Source organism: Cardiocondyla obscurior, linkage group LG06, assembly GCF_019399895.1.
Source record: "Cardiocondyla obscurior isolate alpha-2009 linkage group LG06, Cobs3.1, whole genome shotgun sequence".
Taxonomy (NCBI): Eukaryota; Metazoa; Arthropoda; class Insecta; order Hymenoptera; family Formicidae; genus Cardiocondyla; species Cardiocondyla obscurior.
The window spans coordinates 5,979,482-6,003,294 of record NC_091869.1 but is presented as its reverse complement, the minus strand read 5'-3'; the positions used below and the strand labels follow the sequence as shown (position 1 = coordinate 6,003,294).

Genomic DNA, 23,813 nt, shown 5'->3' with positions numbered 1-23,813 from the left:
CTCCGTTAAATCGCGGCTATTTTCGGGAAGTCCTCCGCCCTTTCTCCGTCTCCTCCTCCGAGATGCGCTCCTCTCGCATGCGCGACGCTCCGTAGCAAGTATGAATCCCGCGAAAAGGATGTCTCAGCTGCACATCTGAATCTATATCGAATTAATTCTGCGAAAAAATTTTTTTTTTTTAATATAAAAAAAAATTAAAGTGCATATGTTCCTTATATCACGAGTTTAGAAAATATTTATCAAAATTTATTCTTTTTTTTTTTTTTTCTTTATGAAGCACGGTCGATTGCTCGCGGTCGCCTCGGCTGGAAAATTTAATTAAACCCAAGTATACGGCTGTAAATTATTGCGCTATCGACAGGGATGTCAGGTGGAACCTGTCGCATGACGCGGGCGCGGGTTCGAAGGGCGGGAGGGCGCGAGCCCGCTAAGGGAGGCGACGGAGATCCCGCCGGCGTGGTATAGTAATACATTTCGTGTTGCGGTCGCTGTTAGCACCGTTAAACTAGCCTTTACTGTTCCGCCTCGGCCTTTGAACGTCGCCGACTACTCGGCCGCGGCCGGCAGCCGCGAGCAATAAAACGCGTTCACCATAAAACGCCGCGTCTCCGCCGAGCACCGCGGAGCTGCGTGACCTCGGCTGTTGCCCTCCTTCCTCCCCCTTGTCGCACAAAATACGTTGTTCTTACTTCTCGTATAGCCGAGTCACGCCTATGGTCTGCCGGTCTCGTGCGACACGTTTATTCGCGCGGGCAGAAAAAAAGAAAGAAAAAAAAAAATTCAACTGATAAAGTTATGACTCCGTCGACGCGGCCTGGATTTAGGGCCGAACTTGCGGTCGTCCAACTTTCCCTTTTAAAGACGCAGGACGAAATAAGTAGGTGACAAACGGACAACAATAAAACCTCGACATTTCCGTTTTAAATACAGACAAAAATAATGATATAATATCGCTAGAAAAATTAACAGCAATTCGATTTAAAAAAAAAAAAAAAAAAAAAAAAAAGTAGGTTAATCGGCGGGCGCGTATAATATGCGATCGTAAATCACGATATAAGAAATGTAGAGCGCAACCATTCGCGGCGCACGAAACAACGCGATGAAAATTCATAGCGACTTCGCGCGCTTTATTTTTTATAGTAAAAATAAAGTAAATCGACCACAGGACCCGCGATCCCAAAGACCATTCTCGTTTTTTGCGAAACGGCAAACCCTCGTTTCCCTCCGAGGAGAGAGACGAATTGTCTTCGCGAAGCGCGGCCGCAGCTTCCCCTCGGAAAAAGAAAAGGGAGGAAGGAAAAAGGCGGCCGCGGTGTACACATCCGGCCCCGTGCATCCGTTCGTCGCGTCCTCGCCGACTCGCCCGAGGCTGACCGTCAAAGATAACGTACGGCGCGCTTCCGAAAAATCTCGTCTTTGAAGTGACGCGCGGCCGAGGCGCGAGGGCGTTCGCTCGCAGACACCGACCGTTTACACGTCTCGAAGTAAAGGGGGGGGGGGGCAAGGATTTTTATTTCGAGAACGCGTCTCTATCGCATCCCGCGCGTCTTAGAACGCGACACGGTATTAAAAACAAAAAAAAGGAAAAAAAAAAGATTTAGAAATAGAATTATGAAACAGACGCGAGCCGCGACCGGGCGACTCTGCGGGTCCAGATCGGCCAGACTCTCGGGTCACGGAGCACGCGAGACAATGGCTTAATAAGCGGAAAATCCATACGCAGAGAGGAGGGACGGGCGAGCGAGGGGTGGAGGCCGGTTTAGAGGGTAAACACCGGGGTAATTGGGAGAAAGCATAAAGAATTTTCTGCTAAATTTAGCCGCTTCCGTTGAGATGGAATTTCTCCCGGTGGATGCTGCCTCCCCGATGCGGCGCGACGACGCGGCCCGCTACGAAAGTTTTCCAATAAGAAACGAAAGAGCTAATCAGACTTTCTCATGTACCGGCTCGAGGGCGGCAGGCTCAATGGACCGTGTATCTATGCTTACGTCTCAGCCGAAAGTCTCCTTCTCTCACCGCGCCTTTTCTTTCCGTTCCTTCGCGCCCGCACTCTCGTTCTCCCCGTCTTTCAGCTCGGGATCCCCCGATTCGATCTCTGCCGCGGTTGCTTCTTGCCGTCCCTTTTTCATCAGCGTATTCCTGTCAGCCCGCAAACAGACCGGAAAAATGCTTCGTATTAATTTCAATTATTCATTCGCGCGACAAAAAGCTCGCAGGGAACGTTACTTTCCTTTTTGAAGGTACAAACTGTATAGTTGCTTTGAGTTTATTTTATTTTATTTTTTTTTCTCTTTGCTGAAACTTGCCGCGTATAAAGAGGCAGAAACGGGCGATAAGCGCGAGAGATGTCTCGACGCAGAAAGTTAAAAGAAAACGAGCCATCTTGAAGATTCGTATAACGGCGCTCGAATTTGTCACCGGATTCGCATTTGGAACATCTCCGGAGTGGCATTGGCACAATTTGTACTCCCGCCCGCGATATTCGTATCTAACGATGCGCGTTTATAGAATGTTTTGTCGGCCGGCGGCAAAACACGCCATAAATATCGCCATACTTGATTCCGCGCGCTATTCGTAGGACCATTCAATCTCCGGGGGCCCTCTCTCGTCCTCGGGACAGCTTTTGAACCGCGGCCGCCGCACGTGCACGTGATTTACGATATTATATTATCCCACCTTGCGCTTACATTTTATTCGAGTAATACGACAATGATATATCGAGAGCGGCTGGTCTGCCCGCGCGAAAATTATCTTCCTGCGCGGGTACGCGATTATTCTCAGCGCGCGCGCTTGCACGTCGCGCTTTGATCCCCGCGGGTCCTCGCGTGCTTCTTCTGCGATCAATATTTTTTATTTTTTAAACAAAATCAATTAATTTTCTTATCAGATTATGATTTTTAGATTAATTCATTTGCGGATCTGATCGCGCGCCAATCTCGGAGCTCTCCGTTGCTCACGATTTCCCACGCGAATGCTCGCGCGGCGAACTGAGCTTCGGGGTCGGGGCCCGGCCTATCGCGTATGCGGACCGTGTAAGTCCCATAAGCCAATAATGGTCCCTCCGGTACCAACGAAATGGTTTCGAGGATTTGAGGAACGCGGCGAGAGACCGCCGGCACAAAGCGCGCCGCCGCAGGCAAGCCCTGCCCGCAAGATAATTGTCTTCTTAGCGAAGGCATACACGGGCATACACCGCGAACGGAACGTATGAATGGTGGTCTCACATACGCGGGACAAAATAAATACTGTGTCGGCTGTATACGCTGCGTCGGAGCCGTGTGTGCTCAGCGGGTCGAGAGTGGCGTCCACTCGATCTTTCACCTCTCATTTCGACAAAATCAAACGATCTCTCGGGGGAATCTTTCGTTCGCGCGGAAAAAAAAAAAGAAAGAAAGAAGCGCGCGCGAACGTCGTCTTCGCGCGATAATATAGATTATCTACCGCGCCCTATTTGACGTCGTACATGGTAATCGCGCCAGTTGATCCGTAGGCACATAGCAATTCACGGCTTGATCCGCGATAATGGATCACTCACTCTTTCAATTCAGTTTCTGCGCTCGCGATGTCAAAGCGCGAATTATCCCCCGCGCGGCTGAGCTTGAGAAAGAAAAAAAAAAAGAAAAGAAAAAGTCTTTCACGCTTTCGCTCGCTCGAAATTAATTATTTTTTTCAAATCGCAGCGTTTAATCCATTCGTCGCACCTTTCCCCCGTGCTATCAGCGCCTTTCTTCCTCTCGGGCCGACTTTTTCTCCCGTCTTCCTCGTCTCGTTCCTCGTCTCGCGGCCCGCTGTCTGTCGCGGCGAGTGGGCGGCGTACGGCAATTAGCATACTCGCGTGATCAAAGCGGTAGGACGCGCGACATGAATTAACGACCGCCAACAAGACGACGACTCTTTCCTCGCGATGAATCGCGGCGCCCACGTCGTGCCCGACGCGGTTCGCGCGAATATCGGCGGCTGCGTATCGCGGCTACGGCCGGGCGCTCCTGACGCAACCGGGAGATCGACGTCCCGACGTCGTCGCGCGTACATCAGAAATAGCCGCGTTGCGCGAGATGAGCGGTAAAATCGCGCGGGTGGAAACGCACCCGCTCGTTACGACGTTTCGGGCACTCGATAGGAGAAATAACTCGATTAAAAAAATTAATCGCGACTTGTAAGAGTAATTAATTTAATAGATCATTGATTTGGATATCAGACAATTTATATGAATTAATTGGGATCGTGATTAGCGACGTGCGGTAACTTTTAGAGACCGCGATAAGGACGACGTGACTGCACGGCGTATTAATAGACTTGTATCGAATTGATATGGCGAGTACTTATAGAGATGTACTCGGGTACTCGACTATTTCCGAGCCGGGTCGAGGTGCGCGGTGATGGGATATTTATGGAGGATCGCCCGACATTTTCTTCGTCTTTGCTTTGAAATGAAGGCCTCCGTGCGTAGCAGCTTTACGAGAATGCTTTGATTTATTTTCAGTCGCCTGCAGCGTCTATCATACGGGCGCTGCAGATCAAGCGTGCGTGGCGCCGCGTCATGTACCACACTCCACTTTCCCAACGTTAATTACTTGCTTACAGCACTCGTTACAGCGCTTTCCTCGCGTCAACCGTTCGTCTTTCGCGACTTCGTAATGTCTCTAAGAAAAAGAAGAAAAAAAACGTTCTACGTGACTTATATCGAGTGAGGCGTTGAATGTCGGCTCATCTCGCTGACGAGCGCGAATTCGTCCGAGTTCAACGATCGGTCATGTAATCGCACGTCACGTAACATATCCCATTAACTTTCGACAATACGCCGGCGGTCGGAAAACGCGGCTATCTCCCACCCGCCTCTTCCGTTTTTCCCCTACCGTTTCGCCGGAGCATCCTGAAATGCAAATCGACGCGGCGCGGCGCAATATGCTAATGCAACCATCGTGGTATCCGACAACATTTGTCTAACCGAGCGTTAAGATCCTGCCGGGGCACTCGCCGGCTCCTTGTTTCACGCGTGAACGACCCTTAACCCGGCGCAACGAAAGCCTGAACCAACACGGGGGGGGACGGGGAGGGGAGGAGGGCTGCTTTCGCACTACGGCTATGAGGATATCCGTATTGGGTCGGAGAACGTAAGCCAGATTGATGTACCGCGTGCGAGGGAGATTTATCGAAACGATATTTTTTTCGGCGACGACGTCTGATGGATTTTTCAATAAACAACGCAGCGGATGCTGCGACGCGAATGACGCGAAGCGACGCTTTATTTTCAGGAATCCAAGACCCCCAAGCACTTTGCGCTTTTTATTCTTCTATTTGGCTAATTTTATTTTGCATGCGTGTGTAAGGAGTTTTTTTTTTTTTTTTTTTTTTTTTTAATTGAGTTTAAAAAAATTATGAAACTGAACTGTAAAACGTCAGAATTTTAAAGATCTCTCCCGCTCTTTCCTTTTTCTCTTTTATTTACACGTCCAAGAGACGAAAATGTCGATGAGGCGCGAGTATATCTCGGAAATTGAACCGGGATGCTTAAAACTGCGGCCGCGGGGTGTATGAAAAAATATACGTCTCATATTTTAAGCCTCTCTACACGTCCGAGGCTCATCGGGAACAGGGACCGGTGCCAACGTTTCCTTGTCACGAACTTCGAGGCAGTTTGCCTGGCGGAAGCAATCTCTTACTGACACACTGCACGCTCGCACATTTGTTTACGCGAATCAAGACGCGAGAGGAGCAGCGGATAAATAACGAGCACTTTTGCGAAATGGATGTGCCCGCGTCTTCTCGTGATTGATTCGGCGTGATTAGTGTCGATGGATCGCGAGAATTTAAATTTTCTCCGTGAGCAAGCGCGGCGACACACTATCGTCGAAAAATAAAAAGAAAAAAAAAAAATACGTATAAGCGCTTCCGTTTAGATCGAAACAAAAAAAAAGTAAATTAAAACTCTGAACGTAATTATTTAAAGCGCAGACACTAATTGCGGCTACGAGAACGTCAAGAAATATTCTCTGCACGCGCAGCCACAACATTTGTACCTTAACCGCCCTAATTAGCGCCCCCCCCTTGGCGTTACGCCGGAGGGTGCCACAAAGGTCCGTCTCCCTCTGTCGACCCCCCTTTTCCCCCTCCCCCGTATGCCGTATAACGCACTTTCCCAACGATCGACGGAGGTCAAGTCAATCCGTTGACGCGATCGAAAAATTACCGCGGGCAAATATCCTCGAGCGCACGGCGCCCCTCGGCCTCCGGCTGCTGCCATTACGCAACGAGGGTGAGACCGAAAAGCGCGTATGCAACGGGGGCGGGGGGAGGAGACTCTCCTTTCGGTAATCGATACTAATTAGAATGAGGCGAAGTTTCGGGCCGCGTGCTCGCGTTCACCCCGATAGGCACCCCCGTCTGCCCTTCCGCGAGGGGAGAGGGGGGTGGGTGAATATCGACGAGAGAGACGTACCTACGACGCATTGTAGACTTTCGTAGAATTTATCCGGCCATTATGACGGCGAGTGTTCCCGACATAAATGGGCCCTATCACTGTCACGCGAACAAAGCGCGGCCCCCGACGTGGTTATGACGGCAACGCGATACCCGCTTTCGAGTAATAATATAATAATCGCGGCGGGCTGTTTTCGCCGCCGTCGCCGGAGCCCCGCGGGATCGTCGTCTCTCCTCCTCATCTCGGTTCTTGCCACCGCGCTCCTTTCCGCTCGTGAATAGCACGAGAGAAAAACCACCCGGCAGCCCTCCTCCGCGGGCCGGATACATCAAGCGAACCTGAATATGGATTTCATTCTTTCATATCGGCGCTTTGTGCAATTATTTTGCCCTCTCCCCCGTTGCCCTTTTATCGCCCCCTTTCCTCCTCCCCATCGCCACCCTCGTTTCTCTTTATACGTGGTCCTCTTCTCAACGATGTGCGCGTCCCTCTTCACTTGGAGTAATTTTTTTGCGTATATTTTGATGCGTTCTCAGATTTTCTAGCAAAACAGCTTTCTTGCTGACAGAATTACGTCTGAGAAAAAAAAAGGGGAGTGGCTCTACTTGTGGTTTTTTAGAAATAACGTTCTTAAGCGCAATCTTCGACATGTCTATAAAGTAAGAAACAAAAAAAAGGAATAAATATGCAAAATATGCATCGAAACAAAATCACTTTAAAGTCCTCGGTGCGTCGTGTAAAATCACCAATTTTTTAGCGAATCAATTCTCGTGGAAACAAAAGATTACCAGCGGAAAGCGACGGTCTCCCCATCGTTTTTCCCCCGACCCTTACCGTCCTTGACCGCTTTAACCGATCGCCCGATATCGATTGTACCCACCGCAAAACTAGACCGGTTGCCCGAGAACAATCAACTATTTCCGCTGACGACGCCGTTGGTTACTGCCTCCCGTTCGGGATTGTCTCGGGATTGCCGAAAATTGAGGAGAATGGTTATTAAAACGAAATAAAATCGAAAGACGAATCCACGGATGCACGTGCAGTCTAAATTGAAAGGACAAGAAGTTATTATAAATCATCGCGATAATATACGACGCTCGATAGCCTCCGATTTTTAATTAAAAAAAAAAAAAAAAAAAAAAACAATTCTTGCAAGAATTATTCCATTCATTTCTACTCGTAAATTTAAGAGCATGCTTTAAGACGTTCCTCTGCTTTCGAACTGACGAGAGGAGCCCATCGGATCCCGATACCGAGGGCTCTGTCTCCCTTCGCGAGGACCACGCGGGATATATCGCGCATTTGACGTACCGCAATATCAGACGACTGTTTCGGCCCGCGCTACAGGAAGAAAATCTCGGGCTGTTTGACGAGGGGCTCATCCTCATCGTAAACACCGGTTTCTCGCGATGCCGCGGGAACGCCGCTCTGGCTCGTCATCGGGATCGAACGGCGTCTGTTTCGATCTTGCCTTGCGTGTAAGCGCCGGTTTAATCCCCGGGCGACGAAAAGCGTCAGCGACATTTCACGGGTATACGGCGAGATAACCCCGGCAACGATGGGGTTGGACTAGACCCGTCGCCCGAGTGTCCGTAAAACGGCGCTCTCGGAAGGGCCGTAAACCGTACCCAAACAAACCTGAAATAGCTGGTGGGCTCTGACGAGTCGCGCTGACTGCTGAACGCCGACGCCGTCTGTATTCTCGGCCGCAAATAAATAATAAACGTTACACGCGCGACAGCCGCGCCTGGACCGACTATCATCGGGTCCTTTACGACTGACAGATGCTTCGGGAAGCGGCCGACGGACGAGAACCGGTCGGCGGATCAAGTGGCTGAGCTTATACAACGTGTCCCGCGCCCCCTTTTTCCAAATCGTTCCGTCGACGGGTGCCCCCATCGACTGGGACAAGTCGCGCGTATCGATGACGTTAATTATCGCGCCGCGTAGCGCCTTGGTCATTTTTTTTTTTTTTCTCGAGCAACCCTCGCTTTTTCGTCGACGTACCATGACCACCGTCTCCTTTTCGCTGGCGAACCAAGGGCAGCTGGGCGCCTCCGAGCCCTAAAAGCCGCACCCTCGATTCTCATTAAGATTTACCGTGTAAACGAGCGTTGCCCGTGTCCGGGCGGTGCTACTAATCGAGCCCTTCGACCCGAAAAAAAAGGAAAAAAAAACTAAACGCGGAGTTTCACGAGGCTTTCAGAAGAACGAGATCGCTAGGTGCGCATGAGAGCGTCGAAGGCGAGATACCGACGGCAGTTTGTCCGGGCGATTTATATTTCACGAAGTCATCGGTCGACATTTAATCTTCGAGATCCCTTCGAATATCTCACGATTCCAACCCGCGACGAAAATTATTAAGGCGTTAGTTAAGGATTTTTTTCTAATTATTTTATTTAATTATTACATATTTCGACTACCAAACCCTTTATTTTATTTAATAAAAAACAAAAATAATCGGTGGTCTGAATTAATTTGATTAATTAACAAGGAGCGGAAACAGCGGGGAGGTTTTCGAGCGAATTCGAGTAAGACCGTCGACGGTTTTCGAGAGTTTCGGCAGTCTGAACTCACTTGCTTGGCTTTCCTCCTGACTTGGTTCGCGACGAGGCTACGGCTTCTCTCGTCCTCCCCGTATCCTGTGTTCCCCGCCCGTTCCCCTATCCACGTATCACCCCTCTCTCAGGCCGGTCGCCCCCTCTATAATTTTCACCCGAATACCTGCTCTAATTATAGGTGTTTCGTCACGGCGAAGCGAAGGAGAGCGTTCCCTCGTGGTGTCGGTAGCTCGCGCGGCGGGTTCGTTGCCGCTGGACATCGTTCTATCTCGTCCGAGAGATGGTCCGCGTCAGCCACCGCCGTTCTCTCGATGTACCGTTCTTCTTTCCTCGAGCGCGCGAGCTTAAAAAGCACTCCACTTCGATCGGGGACGCGATCGCGCGTCGTAAATCGAAGGCGGGGAAGCTCCGAAGGGCCGGGTGGTTCAATGTGCCGTTCGCTCGGCCCGTTATTTCGCGGCGCGCCTAACCCAGCGCGCAATCGGGCGTGGAATTAATTAAATTAATCAGCCGATATAACCGTCATTACGTTATTACAAGGCGCGTGTTCTGGTTTATAGGTACTTGGGGCTGGAGCCAAGGCTGACATCCGGCCCGATCCAGGGGAGCGGCGTCGAGCAGCAGACGCAGATCGCCGGCGCGGGTGTGATCGGACCGGCGAGCGCCGAGAAGAGCTGCAAAAGCGCGCACCTGACCGCCAAGCAGCAGGCAATATGCTCCCGCTCGCCACCCGTCCTGCAGGTATTTACCTCGTAACGGCCCCTCAGGCACCCGCCGCGGCCTCTCTTTTTCCTTCCTCTCTCTCTCACTCCTCCGCTCCCGGATTAATGCCCGGGGAAGCACGCGGCTAATTCGATCCGCGGGACCTACGACCGCGTGCCGAACCTCTCGGCCTTCGGCCGGGCCCCCGGTCGACATCTCTCGTCGATCCGCTTCCGAGAAGGCTTTCCTCACGGCCGCGTAATAAACGGATTAGCGTACCGTGATTACATAGCTCTGAATATTATCGGTGGAATTTACGGTGAAATTACAGGCCCTTGCGGTCCCCGGCGATTTCCGAAATCTGCGCCGGAATTCGCGGATCGAGTCGGCGCGCCGGAACCCGACGCTTCTCGGCGCGTGTGCGTCGATCGTCGGTTTTGCGCCAAAGCGAACCGGGACACCCGAAGAGCGAGGAGAAATTGGAGAACAGTCGGGTAGGCCCGGGCGGCGTTTCTTTGCGCAATTAAACGGCGATATGCCGCCTAATCCGTCGCGGGGTCGCGGAGAAAGTTTCTCGCGGCCGGGACGCGGCGCTATGCAACATCCGAAGATTTACCGTTGCGACACAATGGGGCATAGGTACGAACTCCTTAAGCGGAACAAATTTGTTTCCCGATCGGCATCGCGTGGCACAATCTCTCCCGCCCGTGACAAAACGGGGCCCCCGTGGCCGTGCGGTTCACGCCGTCCCAAAATCGCGTTTACCTTTCCTTAATGCACAAAACGTGTCGGGCGGAGGATGAGGAGGGAAAAGGGGCCTAGGAACCTATCTAGGTACCTAGGTAAACCCGAGGAGCCTCGATATATCCCTTTGACGATCGCCGACAGCGCGCGGTATCGCTTTTCCGAGCGTGAGTTACCGACAAAAGAGGACCCGAGCCAATGAATATTCATATGTCAATCTCGGTATCGAAGTTTAATTTTTTAACGAGCGACTAAGCCCATTAAGGTACGGCCAAACGTCTCTCCGGCGATCCACGGAATGTTCGATTATCGCCAGCCGCGATTGCTGCCACCCGAAGCCGCGGAGCGGGCGATTTACGGTTTGTAAAAGCGCGGCGTATGTCGTTTTTGCGGTTTTAATCTCTCTCTTCTCTCTCTCTCTCTCTCTCTTTCTCTCGGTTTTGAAATCTTACTGCTTTGCGTAACGTTCGGCCGATTTTTTAAATATTTCTCTCTTATCGAGCGTCATCTACGAAAGTCCATTGGCAATAAACCGAGACGCTAAAAGCGAAAAAAAAAACGCGTGTTTGAACGTAGACTGGCTCTCGATATCCGAGCGAACGTCGGGTTCTAGTCGCTCGAGAGCGGCGTCTTTTTAGATCTCTCAGCTTTCACCGTCTTACGCTTGCAGGCAGTCAGGGCGGGCGCGAGGCTCGCTATAGAGGAGTGCCAGCACCAGTTTAGATCAGCGAGATGGAACTGCTCCGTCAGCCCGGAAAATCCCGAGAACGTGTTCGGCGGCGTCACGTTAGTCAGTAAGTACTCGCGGCTCGATGCCCGACGGATGTGCCGCGTCTCCTGATCTGCCTTACACCCGCGACGTGCCCGAACACTCGGGAGGCCCAAGTGGCTGACGCAAAAAAAAATTCCGTTCGCATTTTTGCAGATAGCCGAGAGGCCGCCTTCATATACGCCGTATCAGCAGCCGGGGTCGCTTACAGTGTCACGAGAGCCTGCTCCAGAGGCGAGCTGACCGATTGTTCCTGCGACAATCGCGTGAGAGCGCGGCGCCCGAACAATTGGCAGTGGGGAGGATGCAGCGAGGTAAGAATTTCTTTATCTTCACGTTACTTTTGCGGCCGCTTCTCCGTCGCGGTTCACCGCCTCTCGCGCATCTCGTGCCGCAAGGGCTCAGCCGTTATCGAATTCCTCGTAAATTTACTTATCGGGTAAACACGTGTCTATCTTTATTCACTTAGAAAAAAAAAAAAAGATAAAGGTAGACACGCGATTAACTGATAGACAAACTTACCAGAAAGTTGGAACAACTAGCTCTATAAAAGGGAAGAGGAGCTATCGCTTGGAAATCTCACTTGAAAGTCTCTTATCCGCGAGAAGAGGACGAGTTATTCGACAGTCCGGCGTTAAATGCTGGATATTAAACTTTATCTGGATATGCGGCCGACGCATTCTACGCGTCCCGGGCCAGCGTCGCACCGCGAGGGGTTCGGGGACACGTGGCGTCGGTAATTATCTGATATCTCCTCTCCGGCGTCTCTCACCGGCGGGTCTTTTCGACGCGAATTTTAATGCCAGCCGAAGACAAAGCTCGGGCAGTAAACGGATGCGTTTCATGCGAACGGCTGACCCCTTGTAGACATTGCCGGCTTACAAGGGGATTAAGGGAGCTAAGCTTGTTAAGTTGCAACAACCCACCGTTCCCCCGCCCTCTTTTTCCCTGCAATCCGGACGCGTAACTTAGTCGAGCGAAGAGAAACGGGAGTTCGCGCGACATACGTGGACACGCGACACGTGCAGAATAGGTCTGTCTAAAATATATCTTCGAATCGCACCGTACTTTGCATTCCGAGCTCATTATTAATGATCAAACAATTATCAATTTATTTATGTTATAATATATTTATTAAAATATTAATGTATTTATCTCCATCGTGTAATTCTTTTTTATTTATTTTATTTTATTTTATTTTTTTTTTTTTTTGCGACTTTAATGGTTTTTAATATTTATTTCATCGTGAAAATATCGCATTTCGAGTTCCTGAATAACGATCAGTTATTAATTTATATATTTATTTTCTCTATTATTTATATATAACTTTTTTAGCGTCATTATTTTTCCCCCCCCGCGACTATGACGTTTTTAAATATTTATTTCGCAACGAAAAATATCGCGCGACTCGTCCAATTGCGAGAGCAAAGCTGTTAGAAGAAATCAGAGGAATTCTAATAGGGGTGATTTCGGTAGACAAATGTCTTGGATAATCGGCAACGTAAAACTTCGTGGTAATGATGTTTGCTCCTCTCGTCGAAGGGCTAACAGGGGTCTCACGCAGCTAAAGTCCGAACAACCTTTTGTTTTACTATCCGTTTATCAAACCGGCCTTGGTTGAAAATTAACTTGTTGCGAAAACCTTTTCCCGATAATCGCAACGAGGGAGATTAGGCGACACGCACGAGTGAAATATGGAACTTATTTATTTATCGCCGTAAGCGACAGTGCGCTATCGAATACCCTCGGCGACTTGACTACAGCGGGCTGTCGTCGATAAGTCGACGTACATGCATGATGCCACTCGAAGGAAAGAGAGGAGAAAGGCGTAGCTCGAGGGGGAAGGATTACGTTTAGACATCTGACAGCGAAAATAGAGGGCAGCGGTATAATCTCAGCGGTTTGAAATATCTCAAAGTTTTTCTGCGCTGAAAACTTCGCGGTAAATTTCGAGCACAGCTGCGCGTTCATTCGCTTAGAATTTTTTTTTCTTTTCTTTTTTAATGCTAAATTAATAAAGATTATTTTCAAGAGTTAAAATATACATTTTTCGCGCGACGCGACCTGCCCTCCGCCTTTTCGAAGACGGGTTCGTTTAGCTCGCCCAGCATCCAGCGTGGAACTTGCACCGTCTCGTACCGCGCATTCGTAACTGCGAGTCGCGCGGTAAAGTTGCCTCGGAAGTTCCAAAGCTGGGGGTCTTTAAGGACCGCGCGAGATCTCCTCGGCAGGCTTAGGACCCGTTCGCTTAATCTCCACGGTCGTTTCTCGGCTCATTGTCGCCGGCGCGAAAGGAGCCGGACGGTAGCAGAAAAAAAAAAGGGTCTCGAGAGTCCCCGGAGGGCACTCGACTCGAGATACCTGTCAGAAGTCTCTTCAGCAGAGTTTCGCATTTTTTTTATATTTTTTTTTTTTTTACGTTATTCAGGAAAGCATATTGAATTGCACGGATTCTGCTCGCAGGATATACACTTCGGGGAAAAGTTCTCGCGAGAGTGGTCCGAGGGTGGCGAAGAACCGGTGAAGGAAGGCGTTCTGCACGGGCCCAAGGGGTTGGCCGGCCAGCTGATGAGGAAGCACGATAGCGAGGCCGGTAGGCGCGCTATTCGCTCCAGGATGCAGCGCGTTTGCAAGTGCCACGGTGAGTAACGAAGGGGCTGCTTTTCTCTTAGGAGATACCGATCGGCACGGGTCGACAACGTTCAAGCAGTCGACTGCGATTAAATGGCACGCGACGTACATTCAAGTATTTTTTTTTTTTTTTTTTATGCGCAGGAATAACGATGTGAAAATTTTATGGAAAATTAATATAGTACGGCGGATGCACAAATATATGATAATATTTCCGTTGCTCCAGGTATGTCTGGCTCCTGCAGCGTGCGCGTGTGCTGGAGAAGATTGCCGTCGTTCCGGGTCGCCGGAGTGGCTCTCGCGGCTCTACACGAGGGTGCCGCTTTGGTGCGACTGGCTCAGCGTGGTGGCAGAAGACCGGCCAGACTTAGACCGGCGCGTCCAGATCTCAAGCGACCGAACAAGACAGACCTGGTTTACCTCGAAGACAGCCCCGACTACTGTGAAAGGAATCTCACGTGAGTATAGCTCGCTGCGAATTCCTTCAACTGCCTTACGTTATTCAGCATACATTTGTAGCACGTTACCACGCGAATAAGCGTCGCGTAATTCTCGCACACTTCGTAGGCTCGGCATCCCCGGCACGCGAGGAAGGGTCTGCAACCGGACGTCCCTCGGCCTCGACGGATGCCGGCTGCTGTGCTGCGGCCGGGGCTACCAGACGCGAGTGCGGGACGTCATCGAGAAATGCAAATGCCGATTCGTTTGGTGCTGCCACGTGAAGTGCGAGATGTGCCGGCACACGCGGGAGGAACACGTGTGCAACTAGGCGGCAGATGCATTCCGAGCTCCGACCTATCTCTAGGAACGCGCCCACGTCGTTCATTACGTTCGGATTAATTATTCGTTGCCATTTCGCGTTGCACGTCCGCAATTAATACCGCGGCAGGCTACGCCGACGCGTTCTCCGTCGGACGGGTCGCACGAATCGCCAACGCCGCTTTCCTTATTCGCACGTGACAACGGCAAAGCGCAAAAAGGTACCGTAAACGCCGCAAAAAAAAAAAAAGCAATAATTAAACGTGAATGACGAATGAATTAATTACTATAATTCGCCACGTGCATCGATTGGAAAGCAGACGGCTTCGATCGCGCCTTTTGCTAGGAGCGCTCGCCTCACCTTCGCTTCGTACGATTTATCGGCTTAAATATTTTAATCGTCCGCGATATTTTTTCTCATCTAAAGGTTGAAGCGAAACCGCCTGCGGCGATCAAGATTCTCGGCATTATTATTATAACGTTAACGTAATGATACGTCTGCGAAGTTGCCGTCGCGTGGCTTATCACCACGGGTTCTGACTGTCAGGTGCGACACTTAGGCGAACGCTAATGCATCGAAAGTGAATGCGCTATTTTAATTTACATTTAATCGTTTAACTCTATCTCGACCCGAACGTACTGGTGAAGGTGAGGCTTACACGTATTCCAGGGACACACGGAACGCGTGCCCGTGCATGCTCTCGCTTTGAGTCATCGGACTCGCGCGATCTGACGAGTTCGAGTTCTAAAGTAACGCGAACACGATACATCAAGTTTCCCTTATCTCTTTTCCGACCCTACATATACATATATATAGTATATATATATATATTTATTTATTCGATATAGCTGTATGTATCTCTCATAATTAGCGCGCGCATTCTTTTAGCGTGAATCGAGCGATAGAAGATTTCGTCGGAACTCTATCTAGATTTCTTCTCGTGACATATTTAAGCATCTCGCGACGCTCGACATCGCGCCCCGATTGTGCCAATTTCACTATTTCTGCGTGCGACAGGAAGCGAAAAGGAGCGAGGAAAAGAGAAAAAGACGGGCGGAACAGAAGTGTGCACGTGAAGGAGAGCAAAAAACGTGATAATAGACCACGCGCGTCGATTACTTTTTCTCTCCCCCCGCTCTCGCGCATGATACGCAATTACGCGACGAGTGTCCTATTTATATCGAGGCAAAGACCTTCGCACGGTCTGTACGTATCTCACATTATGCATCGATGCTCTCCGACGTGCAGAATGCTCTTTCTTTTCTTTTTTTTTTTTATTCTTTTTTTTCGCCTAATTGAAGAACCACGTAGTGACGGGCGCGAGATAGAGCGATGCGAATTACGAAGCGGTCCGGCTAATCCGCTTCGGGATTTCCGCGCCCCTAGCTCGCACGAATCGGGAACAATACTGCCAATGAATATGTAAATATCGTCTCACCGTTTTTCTAGGCTCTACGTCCGTAATCGTCGTTGTATATACACGAACGTTTCGTCGGCTTCGTTTAGGCAAATTTTTTTTTTTTTTTTTGCGCGCGCGTTGCGTTTCTTTTCTCTCCCACGGTCCACCACACACGTACTCCTGTCTCATCCGCGACGTTATCTCTCACCGTTTTATATATTTAATACGATAAGTCTATGACCGCCCTTTATCGTACGCCGCGCCAGTTGAGCCGGCAGTCTAGTCATTCGCGAATTTTCCGGTTCCCACATCAGCGGACGCTATGCTCACAACGAATCACACGCGAGACTTTGCACTTTCTTCGGCCGAAATATCGTAGTAGCACAACGCATCGCGCAATTATTATTTCGGAAATCATAGATATATAAATATATATATGCTTTCTTATTTTATAGCTATAGATATTAAATACTACGCAATGTCTTATAAACAGAAATCTGCAGCTTCTCAAATAATCTGCTGAAATAATTTACTCGATTTGGAAGAAATTATTGAATTACATAGTACCGTCACATATGCGCGCATATGTAATGGTACAATGTAACTATAGATGTGTATCCGGAGTGTACTCTGAAGTTTCCGCGGATATAAAATTATTCCACAAGCGTAATCAATTAGTAGATGCTTCTTTGAAATCAATAAGACATTTAATATTATATATGACGGAAAATCATTAATATCATTTCGTGAGGTTACACATCTATTATCTCTCTTACTTGTTTAGGATACGGCCTTAAGCAGCGCATAGTAGGTATCGCGATTCGTCCGTATATTGTAAAAATTTAGTGATAAATGTAAACCACGAGGGAATACGCTCGTGCCAACGACATACAGAACTCAGTATTGACAAACTGTAATTTATTTTCTTCATGATAAGACATCACACTTCATTAGATTCGTAATATGTTCAGTCAAAGTATGAGAAGGTGTTCTCGTAATAACGATAGAAATAGCAGAAACATCTTTTCGCTAACTATGAGATAAAAATCCTAGTTCGTAAAAACCTTTGTATTCGTATGTACCTGTATTCTACGTGCATTTATATAAATATACATATACGGAAATGTCTATGCATGCGTATACCGGGTCAAATGTCAATAAAACGCGCTCATTGTGTGTACCGTCCTTTCGCCGTTTGCACTTTGCTGGCCGTGATGAGGTATCGCGCGACGACTGCGCTACCCGTGCAGATGATTCCGAAGATCAAGCCCACCAAGACGCCGACAAAGAACTGAATATCCTCCGATAGCGTTCTCGCCTGGCTTTTCGGTTTGTGAAATTTCTCGGTGTCGCCTTTCGTCCTCGCGATGTACCGCAGCCAGTAGACTAGCCTATCGGAGGGTGGGTTCAGCCTGTCACGTATCGCTACAGAAACCTTTCGTGCACTCTCATGATAACCCATAGTCTCGTGGATCTCGTGCACTATCTGCGCGATCTCCATCGCTGAAGCGTGATCGTTTGTAGTCTCTATGGAGCGCGCAAAGCCCAACTCGATCGCGCGAGCCGTATTGAGAGCCTCGTAGGCGTCCCTTGGCAGACATATCAGAGGCGTCCTGTGAAAAGCAGCTTCCAGGAATTCCGTATCGCTACAATGACTCAACACCACTCGGGTCCGGCTGTAACCTGTAACAATAAGGCAACGGCATTAAAAGAAAGAGAATACCTCCACGCCATTGCTGTATTATCCTCCCTCGCGCGGTTATTCAATTCAATAGCGAGCTCGCATTTACGAGGCACGTATTTCACTTGTGCACGAATAAACGCTTAGGCTTATTGTTTCCATTTATTGTGAGGTATATTACGTTGTGGGAAAGCGATAAGATCCTTTAAAAATATTTTATATCGTGTTTGTTTTTAATTTAAAAGATTACGTCTTTAAAGAATTTACCTATGAGATCTTGTCGATCGACGTTGTCGTCAATAAAAAGATTTTCCGACGCGGCATCAGTTGGAGCACTCTTACTCTTCCAAATGACGGCTTGACCTTCTCTCCCTTGAGGCAACTTTTTTGCTAGCTCTTGCACCAATGTCTCGTAACGCTCTTCTAAAAGAACGACAATAGTACCTAATCTATATTCGACTAATGATTTTTGTAATTTTTCAGATAAGGGATGCGCGCCTCTGCAATGATGACAGCCGACCTAAGAATAATTTTAACCCGATTAAGTTATGATTTTTAAAATATGTGAATTGCGTAACATTGAGAAAATAACAAAATAAAATATTTTACATACTCCCACAAGTAGTTCTGTTAAAGATGCAAAATCAGAACGTAATATTGTGTCCCCTCCCCAGAATACTAGTCGAACATCCGAGTAGAGGTGTTCCAAATCGATGCTAACGTCTTGTAGATATTTATTACCCAGTTGTAAGACGGGAGCTAGATAACCATTCTTTGCAGCTAAAAATATGGACCTTCCCGAAAAACTTGTTAAAAGCCTCGACCAAATTCCACCGTTATGCACTGGCAGAGCGACTCCCGTGCATTCAAATGCATACAGCTCCTCATCTGAGTTCTGTATCCAAATTATTGGAATGGATTCAATGTGCTTTGCAAATGGAATCAGGCACCCATCGTGTCTAAAAGAAAAAAAAAATCGCAAAAATATATATTAATACAAATACATAAAACATATGGTTAATTTAAGATTTAAATTTTTTAAATTTATTATAATGTGAACATTGCACTTAAGACCAACATACCTTAATGCTGGAAATATAGTAAATGTGGGTTTAAATTCCCATACTTTTTTCAATATTTCACTGTCCCTTAAGAAAGTCTCACAAGCATGTAATGCAAATTTATCTCCATGTGCCTGGTTATCAATGTTCACTTGCAGTACTTCAACATCAATTAGTTTATTATAAATATCACCGGCAGCAAATGTTGGTATTATCAGTGTTGTATCAATTCCCTGATCTGATAAAGTATTGGCTAACAATGACATATCATATACATTTTCAAATGTGACAACCAGAGCTGACAGTGGAGGTGCTGTCAAGGTTGAACTACTTGCAACTCCAAGTAAGTAAAAACAAGTATACAAGCCAGTTATTGTCAACATTATTGTGACTGTATTAAAAATCTGTATAAAAATGTATTATCTTTGGATTTATAAAATTTGAACAATGTTCAATACTTGATTGAACTATTGATCTATTTAAATATAAATATTAAAAAATTACTATTGCACAAAGTTCGAATATTTCTCATCTGGCTGTAAATAATAATATAGCAACCAGTCCAATGTTTTATAAAATGATCACAGAATCTAAAAATAAATAAAACTGCATTAGTGCAAACAAATAATTTCACAGAATAAGCGAATACCGAACAATCAATCACCTCTTATCGAAGCTCGATGTCTAAATCGTGGTTTACACGCAGACGATAGAAATATGTTTAATAATACGTTAACGATACGTGCATGTCAAACGTTGCACAGCATTTTCTCGGTCGTTGTGCATCAAATCTTCGATTCGCTGAATTTCCGAGGGTCTTCCAGTAAAGATTCGGGACTTCAAGGCAATCTGATCCGAGGAGGGTCATCCAACTTTGATCCCGTCTTCGGTTTGGCGTATGAATAACTCGCTTTCGGACGCGGAACGTCCGCAAGGCGTTCGACTAGCTGCGCGTGAGATCTTCGGCCCCCACAAAGTCATCCTACGCCCGGCATCCTCCGCCGGCGTCCCGATGCTGACATTAAACGTCTCATTGTCGTCAGCATCCTAGACATATAGTAGGAATAGACCCCACGTTTATCTAAATATATGTACAAAGTTAGAAAGCGACGGCGTGCGTCGGAGATTCCATGTTTATCAGCAGCTAAAATACCTAAAGCGAAGTAAAAATTGACCATCGCTACCTTTTTTATTTACTCTTCTTATTTCTAATTTAACTGGGTCGACAGATGACGATATAATAGCTGGCAACACGTTGAAAATAAAAAGAATTCGTCTGATTAAATTAGACTTGAAAATGTACTACTGAAAAGCGTAACGTATGATTTGACGACGATTTTTACTCCTTGCTCGAGTTTTTTCTCGAGCAGCGGCAGTGGCGGCTCGTAACAAATTTTTTCGAAACTAAAAATTCTCGCGTATAGGCCAATCAGAATAATACAATTTTATTAATTCTGAGAAAAAGTCGCTACGAGCCGCCACTAGCCACTTGAGCAAGTATAGTATAGTACGTTGAAAGACAGATATTGCGTCGGTAGCTGGCGAATGTGACTATAGCGTCGTATGCGTCGAATTTCACATGTACCGCATGTATATACCGCGCCGGCCGGTTTGCCGATGACTGGATTTCTCCCCGTTCTCTCATCCCTTGCCTCTGTCTTCGCCATATCTGCTCTTCGGTGTAGAAGTCAATCGGCGCCAATTCAGACGTCCTGGTTTTCAGTAATGATACCACAAGTTTTATGAAACAAGTTTTGTTAGTTCAACCAAATTCTGCTACGCGACGCTACCTCTAAATCGTAGGTATCCTAACCGTTAGTTTCGATCAGTTTTTGACCAGTTTTGACGAAAAATACGATCAGAGAAAATTCTGAATATACGATGGCTACACCTCCGAATACGGGATTATCCTTCGGCACGCCAAAACCTACAACAGGTACGACAAAAAATTATCCTCGTGCCTTTTCCAGATGCTTGGCGTCCAGTATTTTGATTTATTAGCTCTTTTCGTGTCTAGGAGTGACCGGCTTGACTTTCGGTACGCCTACTACCATGAGTGCCATGGCTGGTGCAACCGGCTTTGGCCTTGGAGGTAACGTAACCGTGACGACGACGTCGATTTCTACCGCGTCGCCTAGTCTGCCGAGTTTTACAAATCTTACAAGCAGCGGGACACCACAACCAACTGGACTTCTATTCGACCCAACGAAGGTGCCCACAACTGCAAATGCGGGATTTCCTATTGCCGCTACTACTACGACACCCGGTTTCAGTTTCGGCGTTACAAAACCTATGACAGGTATATTATTGTATTTCATATAGCAAAGCTTATCTTCTTTTGATATAAGAAAAATATGTGTATTTCTATATCTAAGGAACCACTGGCTTGACATTTGGCACTCCAAACACCATGGCCACTGGAACTGGGTTTGGTCTGAACAGTACAATCACGACTACATCTGCACCAAGCATTCCAAATTTTAGTCTTCCTAGCAGTACAACGGCAACATCAGCAGCACCAGGTCTGTCGTTTGATGCCTCAAAAATAGGTAGTACCACTACAGCGTCGACTACAGGATTTCCTCTTGCAACAACTACTGCAGGAGGATTCAACTTTGGAACACCAACTACTACATCTGCTGGGTTTCCTTTGAGTAAAACAACATCTGCCCCTGTTTCAACAAGCTTGGCAGCACCTACTCATACTTCTTTGGGTACTGCTACTACGTAAGTAATGTTAATTTAAAAAAAAAAAAAAAAAAAAATTATTTTTTTATTTATTAAAAATTTTATTGCAGTGTTAGTTCTGCAACTGGTATTCAACCAGGGACTATTAACTTTTGTCAGCTTGAAGAATCAATCAATAAATGGACCTTGGAGTTAGAGGAACAAGAAAAAGTATTTGTAAACCAAGCGACACAGGTTAATGCCTGGGATAAGCTGTTAATTACGAATGGAGAGAAAATAGTAACTCTGAATCAAGAAGTCGAAAGAGTGAAAATTGAGCAACAACAATTAGAACATGAATTAGATTATGTTGTAAGTTAAATGTGTATTTGCAACTTGTATTTTATAAAATTACGGGGCTGTTGATATCATTGATTTTATTATTAATTTAATAAATTATTACATTTTTATATAAAATAATTTTATTATTCAGGTTGGACAGCAAAAAGAGTTGCAGGAATGTTTGGTACCACTAGAAAAAGAACTGGCGTCTCTCTCTGTCTCGGATTCTGATCGAGAATACACCTACCGTTTATCGGAGACTCTTGATACTCAGTTAAAACGTATGTCTGAAGATTTGAAGGAAATAATAGACCACTTAAACGAAGCGAATCGCGCTCAGGATTCCAGCGATCCTATCGTTCAAATCGGAAAAATTTTAAACGCACACATGAACAGCCTGCAGTGGCTGGATCAGCAAACAGCTTTGTTGAATCAGAAAATTCAGCAAATCGATCAAATGCATCAGAATTTCAGGCAGGAAAGTGAACAGAATTTACACCTAGCTTACAATTAACTATTAGTTTTAAATTAATAGTTAACTATTAATTTAATATGTGCTTATAAAAAGTTATTTTGAAATGTGACATACTTTATTTAACAGACGAGCGTGAATGGAAATAATGTACGAATGAGAAAAAAAAAAAAAAAAAAAAAAAAAATTGCATTTAACTAGAATTACAGCCGCCACATCTCTTTATCTCTCGCCTAAGAAATAATGGCTGGCATGAAAAAATGCATTTTAACGTGATCCCCTACGTCCAGCGTTAGTTTCACCATTTTCTCGTGTAGCAAATTACACGCGACTTTGTCAGGGTGAAGAATGTCCCAGTTGAGGAACGAGGCAAACTTTTTTATGCTGACGGTTGCCGTGACATCGTCATTTTCTCCTTTTGCTCCAACCTCAAAGACTTCCAGATTTTTAAAGTAAGTGGACACAGTGGCGTAGTTTACCTCGATCTTTATCGTTAATGTACCATTTTTATTGGCGATCATCGATAATTCGGTGCTCATATTGTTCATTTTACCCACAATGTGTCTCAGGTGTCTCAGCTGTGGTACCTCCAGTGATATCTGAAATAAGATTAGATTACTTATACAATCAATGTGCAGCTTAATCAATATCGACACTTACGTCGAACTCGGGAATATCTGGCATTTTGTACTCCGGCCACTCTTTCCGGGAAATTACTTTCACGGGGACGTCGTGCACGCATTCCCGGGAATTAATCGACAGAGAAGACAGATCAATCTCGAACGTCAGACAAGGCTGATACTTGTTCGTCAGTTTGATCTTTGCACTCCTCGCCATCGCCTTCAGGCCATTCAGACTACCGGCGAACATAGTAGCGTCGAACTCCAAGTAAATTTCATTATCTTGCTCGGACAAGCCATTCATGACATAGTCTACGAAGAAGTACTCCTGTAAGAGCACGACCCAGAGGACAGGAATGTGTTCGTCACCGATGTTGAAGCAGAGCTCGTTCGGTGTTAATCGCAGCACACAGTTCTTGGATATTCGGGATATAGAATTTATAATATCTAAAAAAAAAAGGAAGAACAAAGTGCAAAATAAAAATTTTAGGATACATTTAGCATTTTCGACAAGGTTAGAGCCGGAAGTATAAATATTACTTGTAAAATCTCGCATGGCACCGGTGTCCACCATTCTGCACCTGAATTTCATTGTTAATCAGTCCGCTCGTTGATCGTTATCAATCAATTACGTTGTCAGATGACAGAAGAGGTCGAAAAAAAAATCGTGAAACTGGCGCGAAAAACCGGCCGGCCACTGTTCATCGTAACAAAAGACTGGACTCCTTAGCTGAGGCAAAGAAAATCCTCCAGGTACGTTCATCGCTTTTAATATTTATAATTAATATTATTCTCAGATTGTGCAATCAATCAACCGGAGTTCGCTGTGATTTGTTTTACTCAATTAACCGTCGCTGCAATAATATACGGTTCTTTTGCAAGATGGAATGTGTTACCGATCGAGCAGTTCAACAGTGGTTCTCACGGGAAGGAACGATGGAGCCGGGATGCAGGATGGAGCTGCGTGATCTCCGACCACCATT

The 23,813-nt window shown here is 46.8% G+C and overlaps 4 protein-coding genes across 5 annotated transcripts; 2 read left to right on the top strand and 2 right to left on the bottom strand.

The window, feature by feature from the left end:
* Positions 1-9,501: 9,501 nt before the first annotated feature.
* Positions 9,502-17,115, top strand: LOC139103271 (protein Wnt-4; the record flags this gene model as incomplete). Its single annotated transcript, XM_070657770.1, has 6 exons — positions 9,502-9,723; positions 11,099-11,222; positions 11,354-11,511; positions 13,661-13,838; positions 14,055-14,286; positions 14,396-17,115. Coding segments are annotated over 6 exons (1,116 nt in total), but the record flags the coding sequence as incomplete, so codon positions are not given.
* On the bottom strand, positions 16,885-20,066 carry LOC139103189 (uncharacterized). Of its 2 annotated transcripts, XM_070657646.1 has the most exons (7): positions 19,914-20,066; positions 19,394-19,810; positions 19,234-19,319; positions 18,751-19,133; positions 18,282-18,627; positions 17,936-18,188; positions 16,885-17,670 (listed from the first exon to the last, which is right to left on the bottom strand). In XM_070657646.1, the coding sequence occupies exons 4-7, from the start codon at positions 19,110-19,112 to the stop codon at positions 17,156-17,158; spliced, it is 1,476 nt and encodes a 491-aa protein (XP_070513747.1). In that variant the 5' UTR covers positions 19,113-19,133; positions 19,234-19,319; positions 19,394-19,810; positions 19,914-20,066; the 3' UTR covers positions 16,885-17,155. The 2 variants fall into 2 exon arrangements, with proteins under 2 accessions (XP_070513747.1, XP_070513746.1); XM_070657645.1 differs by having other exon boundaries at positions 18,751-19,319; positions 19,394-19,776; positions 19,914-20,058.
* A 166-nt stretch (positions 20,067-20,232) lies between these two features.
* Positions 20,233-22,256, top strand: Nup62 (Nucleoporin 62kD). Its single transcript, XM_070657658.1, has 5 exons — positions 20,233-20,665; positions 20,747-21,028; positions 21,105-21,456; positions 21,528-21,768; positions 21,890-22,256. Exons 1-5 carry the CDS (start codon positions 20,611-20,613, stop codon positions 22,250-22,252), a joined length of 1,293 nt encoding a protein of 430 aa, XP_070513759.1. The 5' UTR covers positions 20,233-20,610; the 3' UTR covers positions 22,253-22,256.
* Hus1-like (Hus1-like checkpoint clamp component) lies at positions 21,817-23,720 on the bottom strand. The gene is made up of 3 exons (XM_070657685.1): positions 23,371-23,720; positions 22,871-23,277; positions 21,817-22,809 (listed from the first exon to the last, which is right to left on the bottom strand). Exons 1-3 carry the CDS (start codon positions 23,420-23,422, stop codon positions 22,444-22,446), a joined length of 825 nt encoding a protein of 274 aa, XP_070513786.1. The 5' UTR covers positions 23,423-23,720; the 3' UTR covers positions 21,817-22,443.
* Between the last annotated feature and the right edge of the window lie 93 nt (positions 23,721-23,813).

Coding starts and splice junctions, on each gene's coding strand:
- Nup62 (XM_070657658.1), top strand. CDS start 20,611: ATGGCTACACCTCCGAATACGGGATTATCCTTCGGCACGCCAAAACCT. Junction 20,666..20,746: donor CACGCCAAAACCTACAACAG/GTACGACAAAAA, acceptor TTTCGTGTCTAG/GAGTGACCGGCTTGACTTTC. Junction 21,029..21,104: donor CGTTACAAAACCTATGACAG/GTATATTATTGT, acceptor TCTATATCTAAG/GAACCACTGGCTTGACATTT.
- LOC139103189 (XM_070657646.1), bottom strand. CDS start 19,112: ATGTTGACAATAACTGGCTTGTATACTTGTTTTTACTTACTTGGAGTT. Junction 18,189..18,281: donor TAACAGAACTACTTGTGGGA/GTATGTAAAATA, acceptor AATTATTCTTAG/GTCGGCTGTCATCATTGCAG. Junction 17,671..17,935: donor CGATCGACAAGATCTCATAG/GTAAATTCTTTA, acceptor TTATTGTTACAG/GTTACAGCCGGACCCGAGTG.
- Hus1-like (XM_070657685.1), bottom strand. CDS start 23,422: ATGAAATTCAGGTGCAGAATGGTGGACACCGGTGCCATGCGAGATTTT. Junction 23,278..23,370: donor TGCCATGCGAGATTTTACAA/GTAATATTTATA, acceptor TTTTTTTTTTAG/ATATTATAAATTCTATATCC. Junction 22,810..22,870: donor CAGATATTCCCGAGTTCGAC/GTAAGTGTCGAT, acceptor ATCTTATTTCAG/ATATCACTGGAGGTACCACA.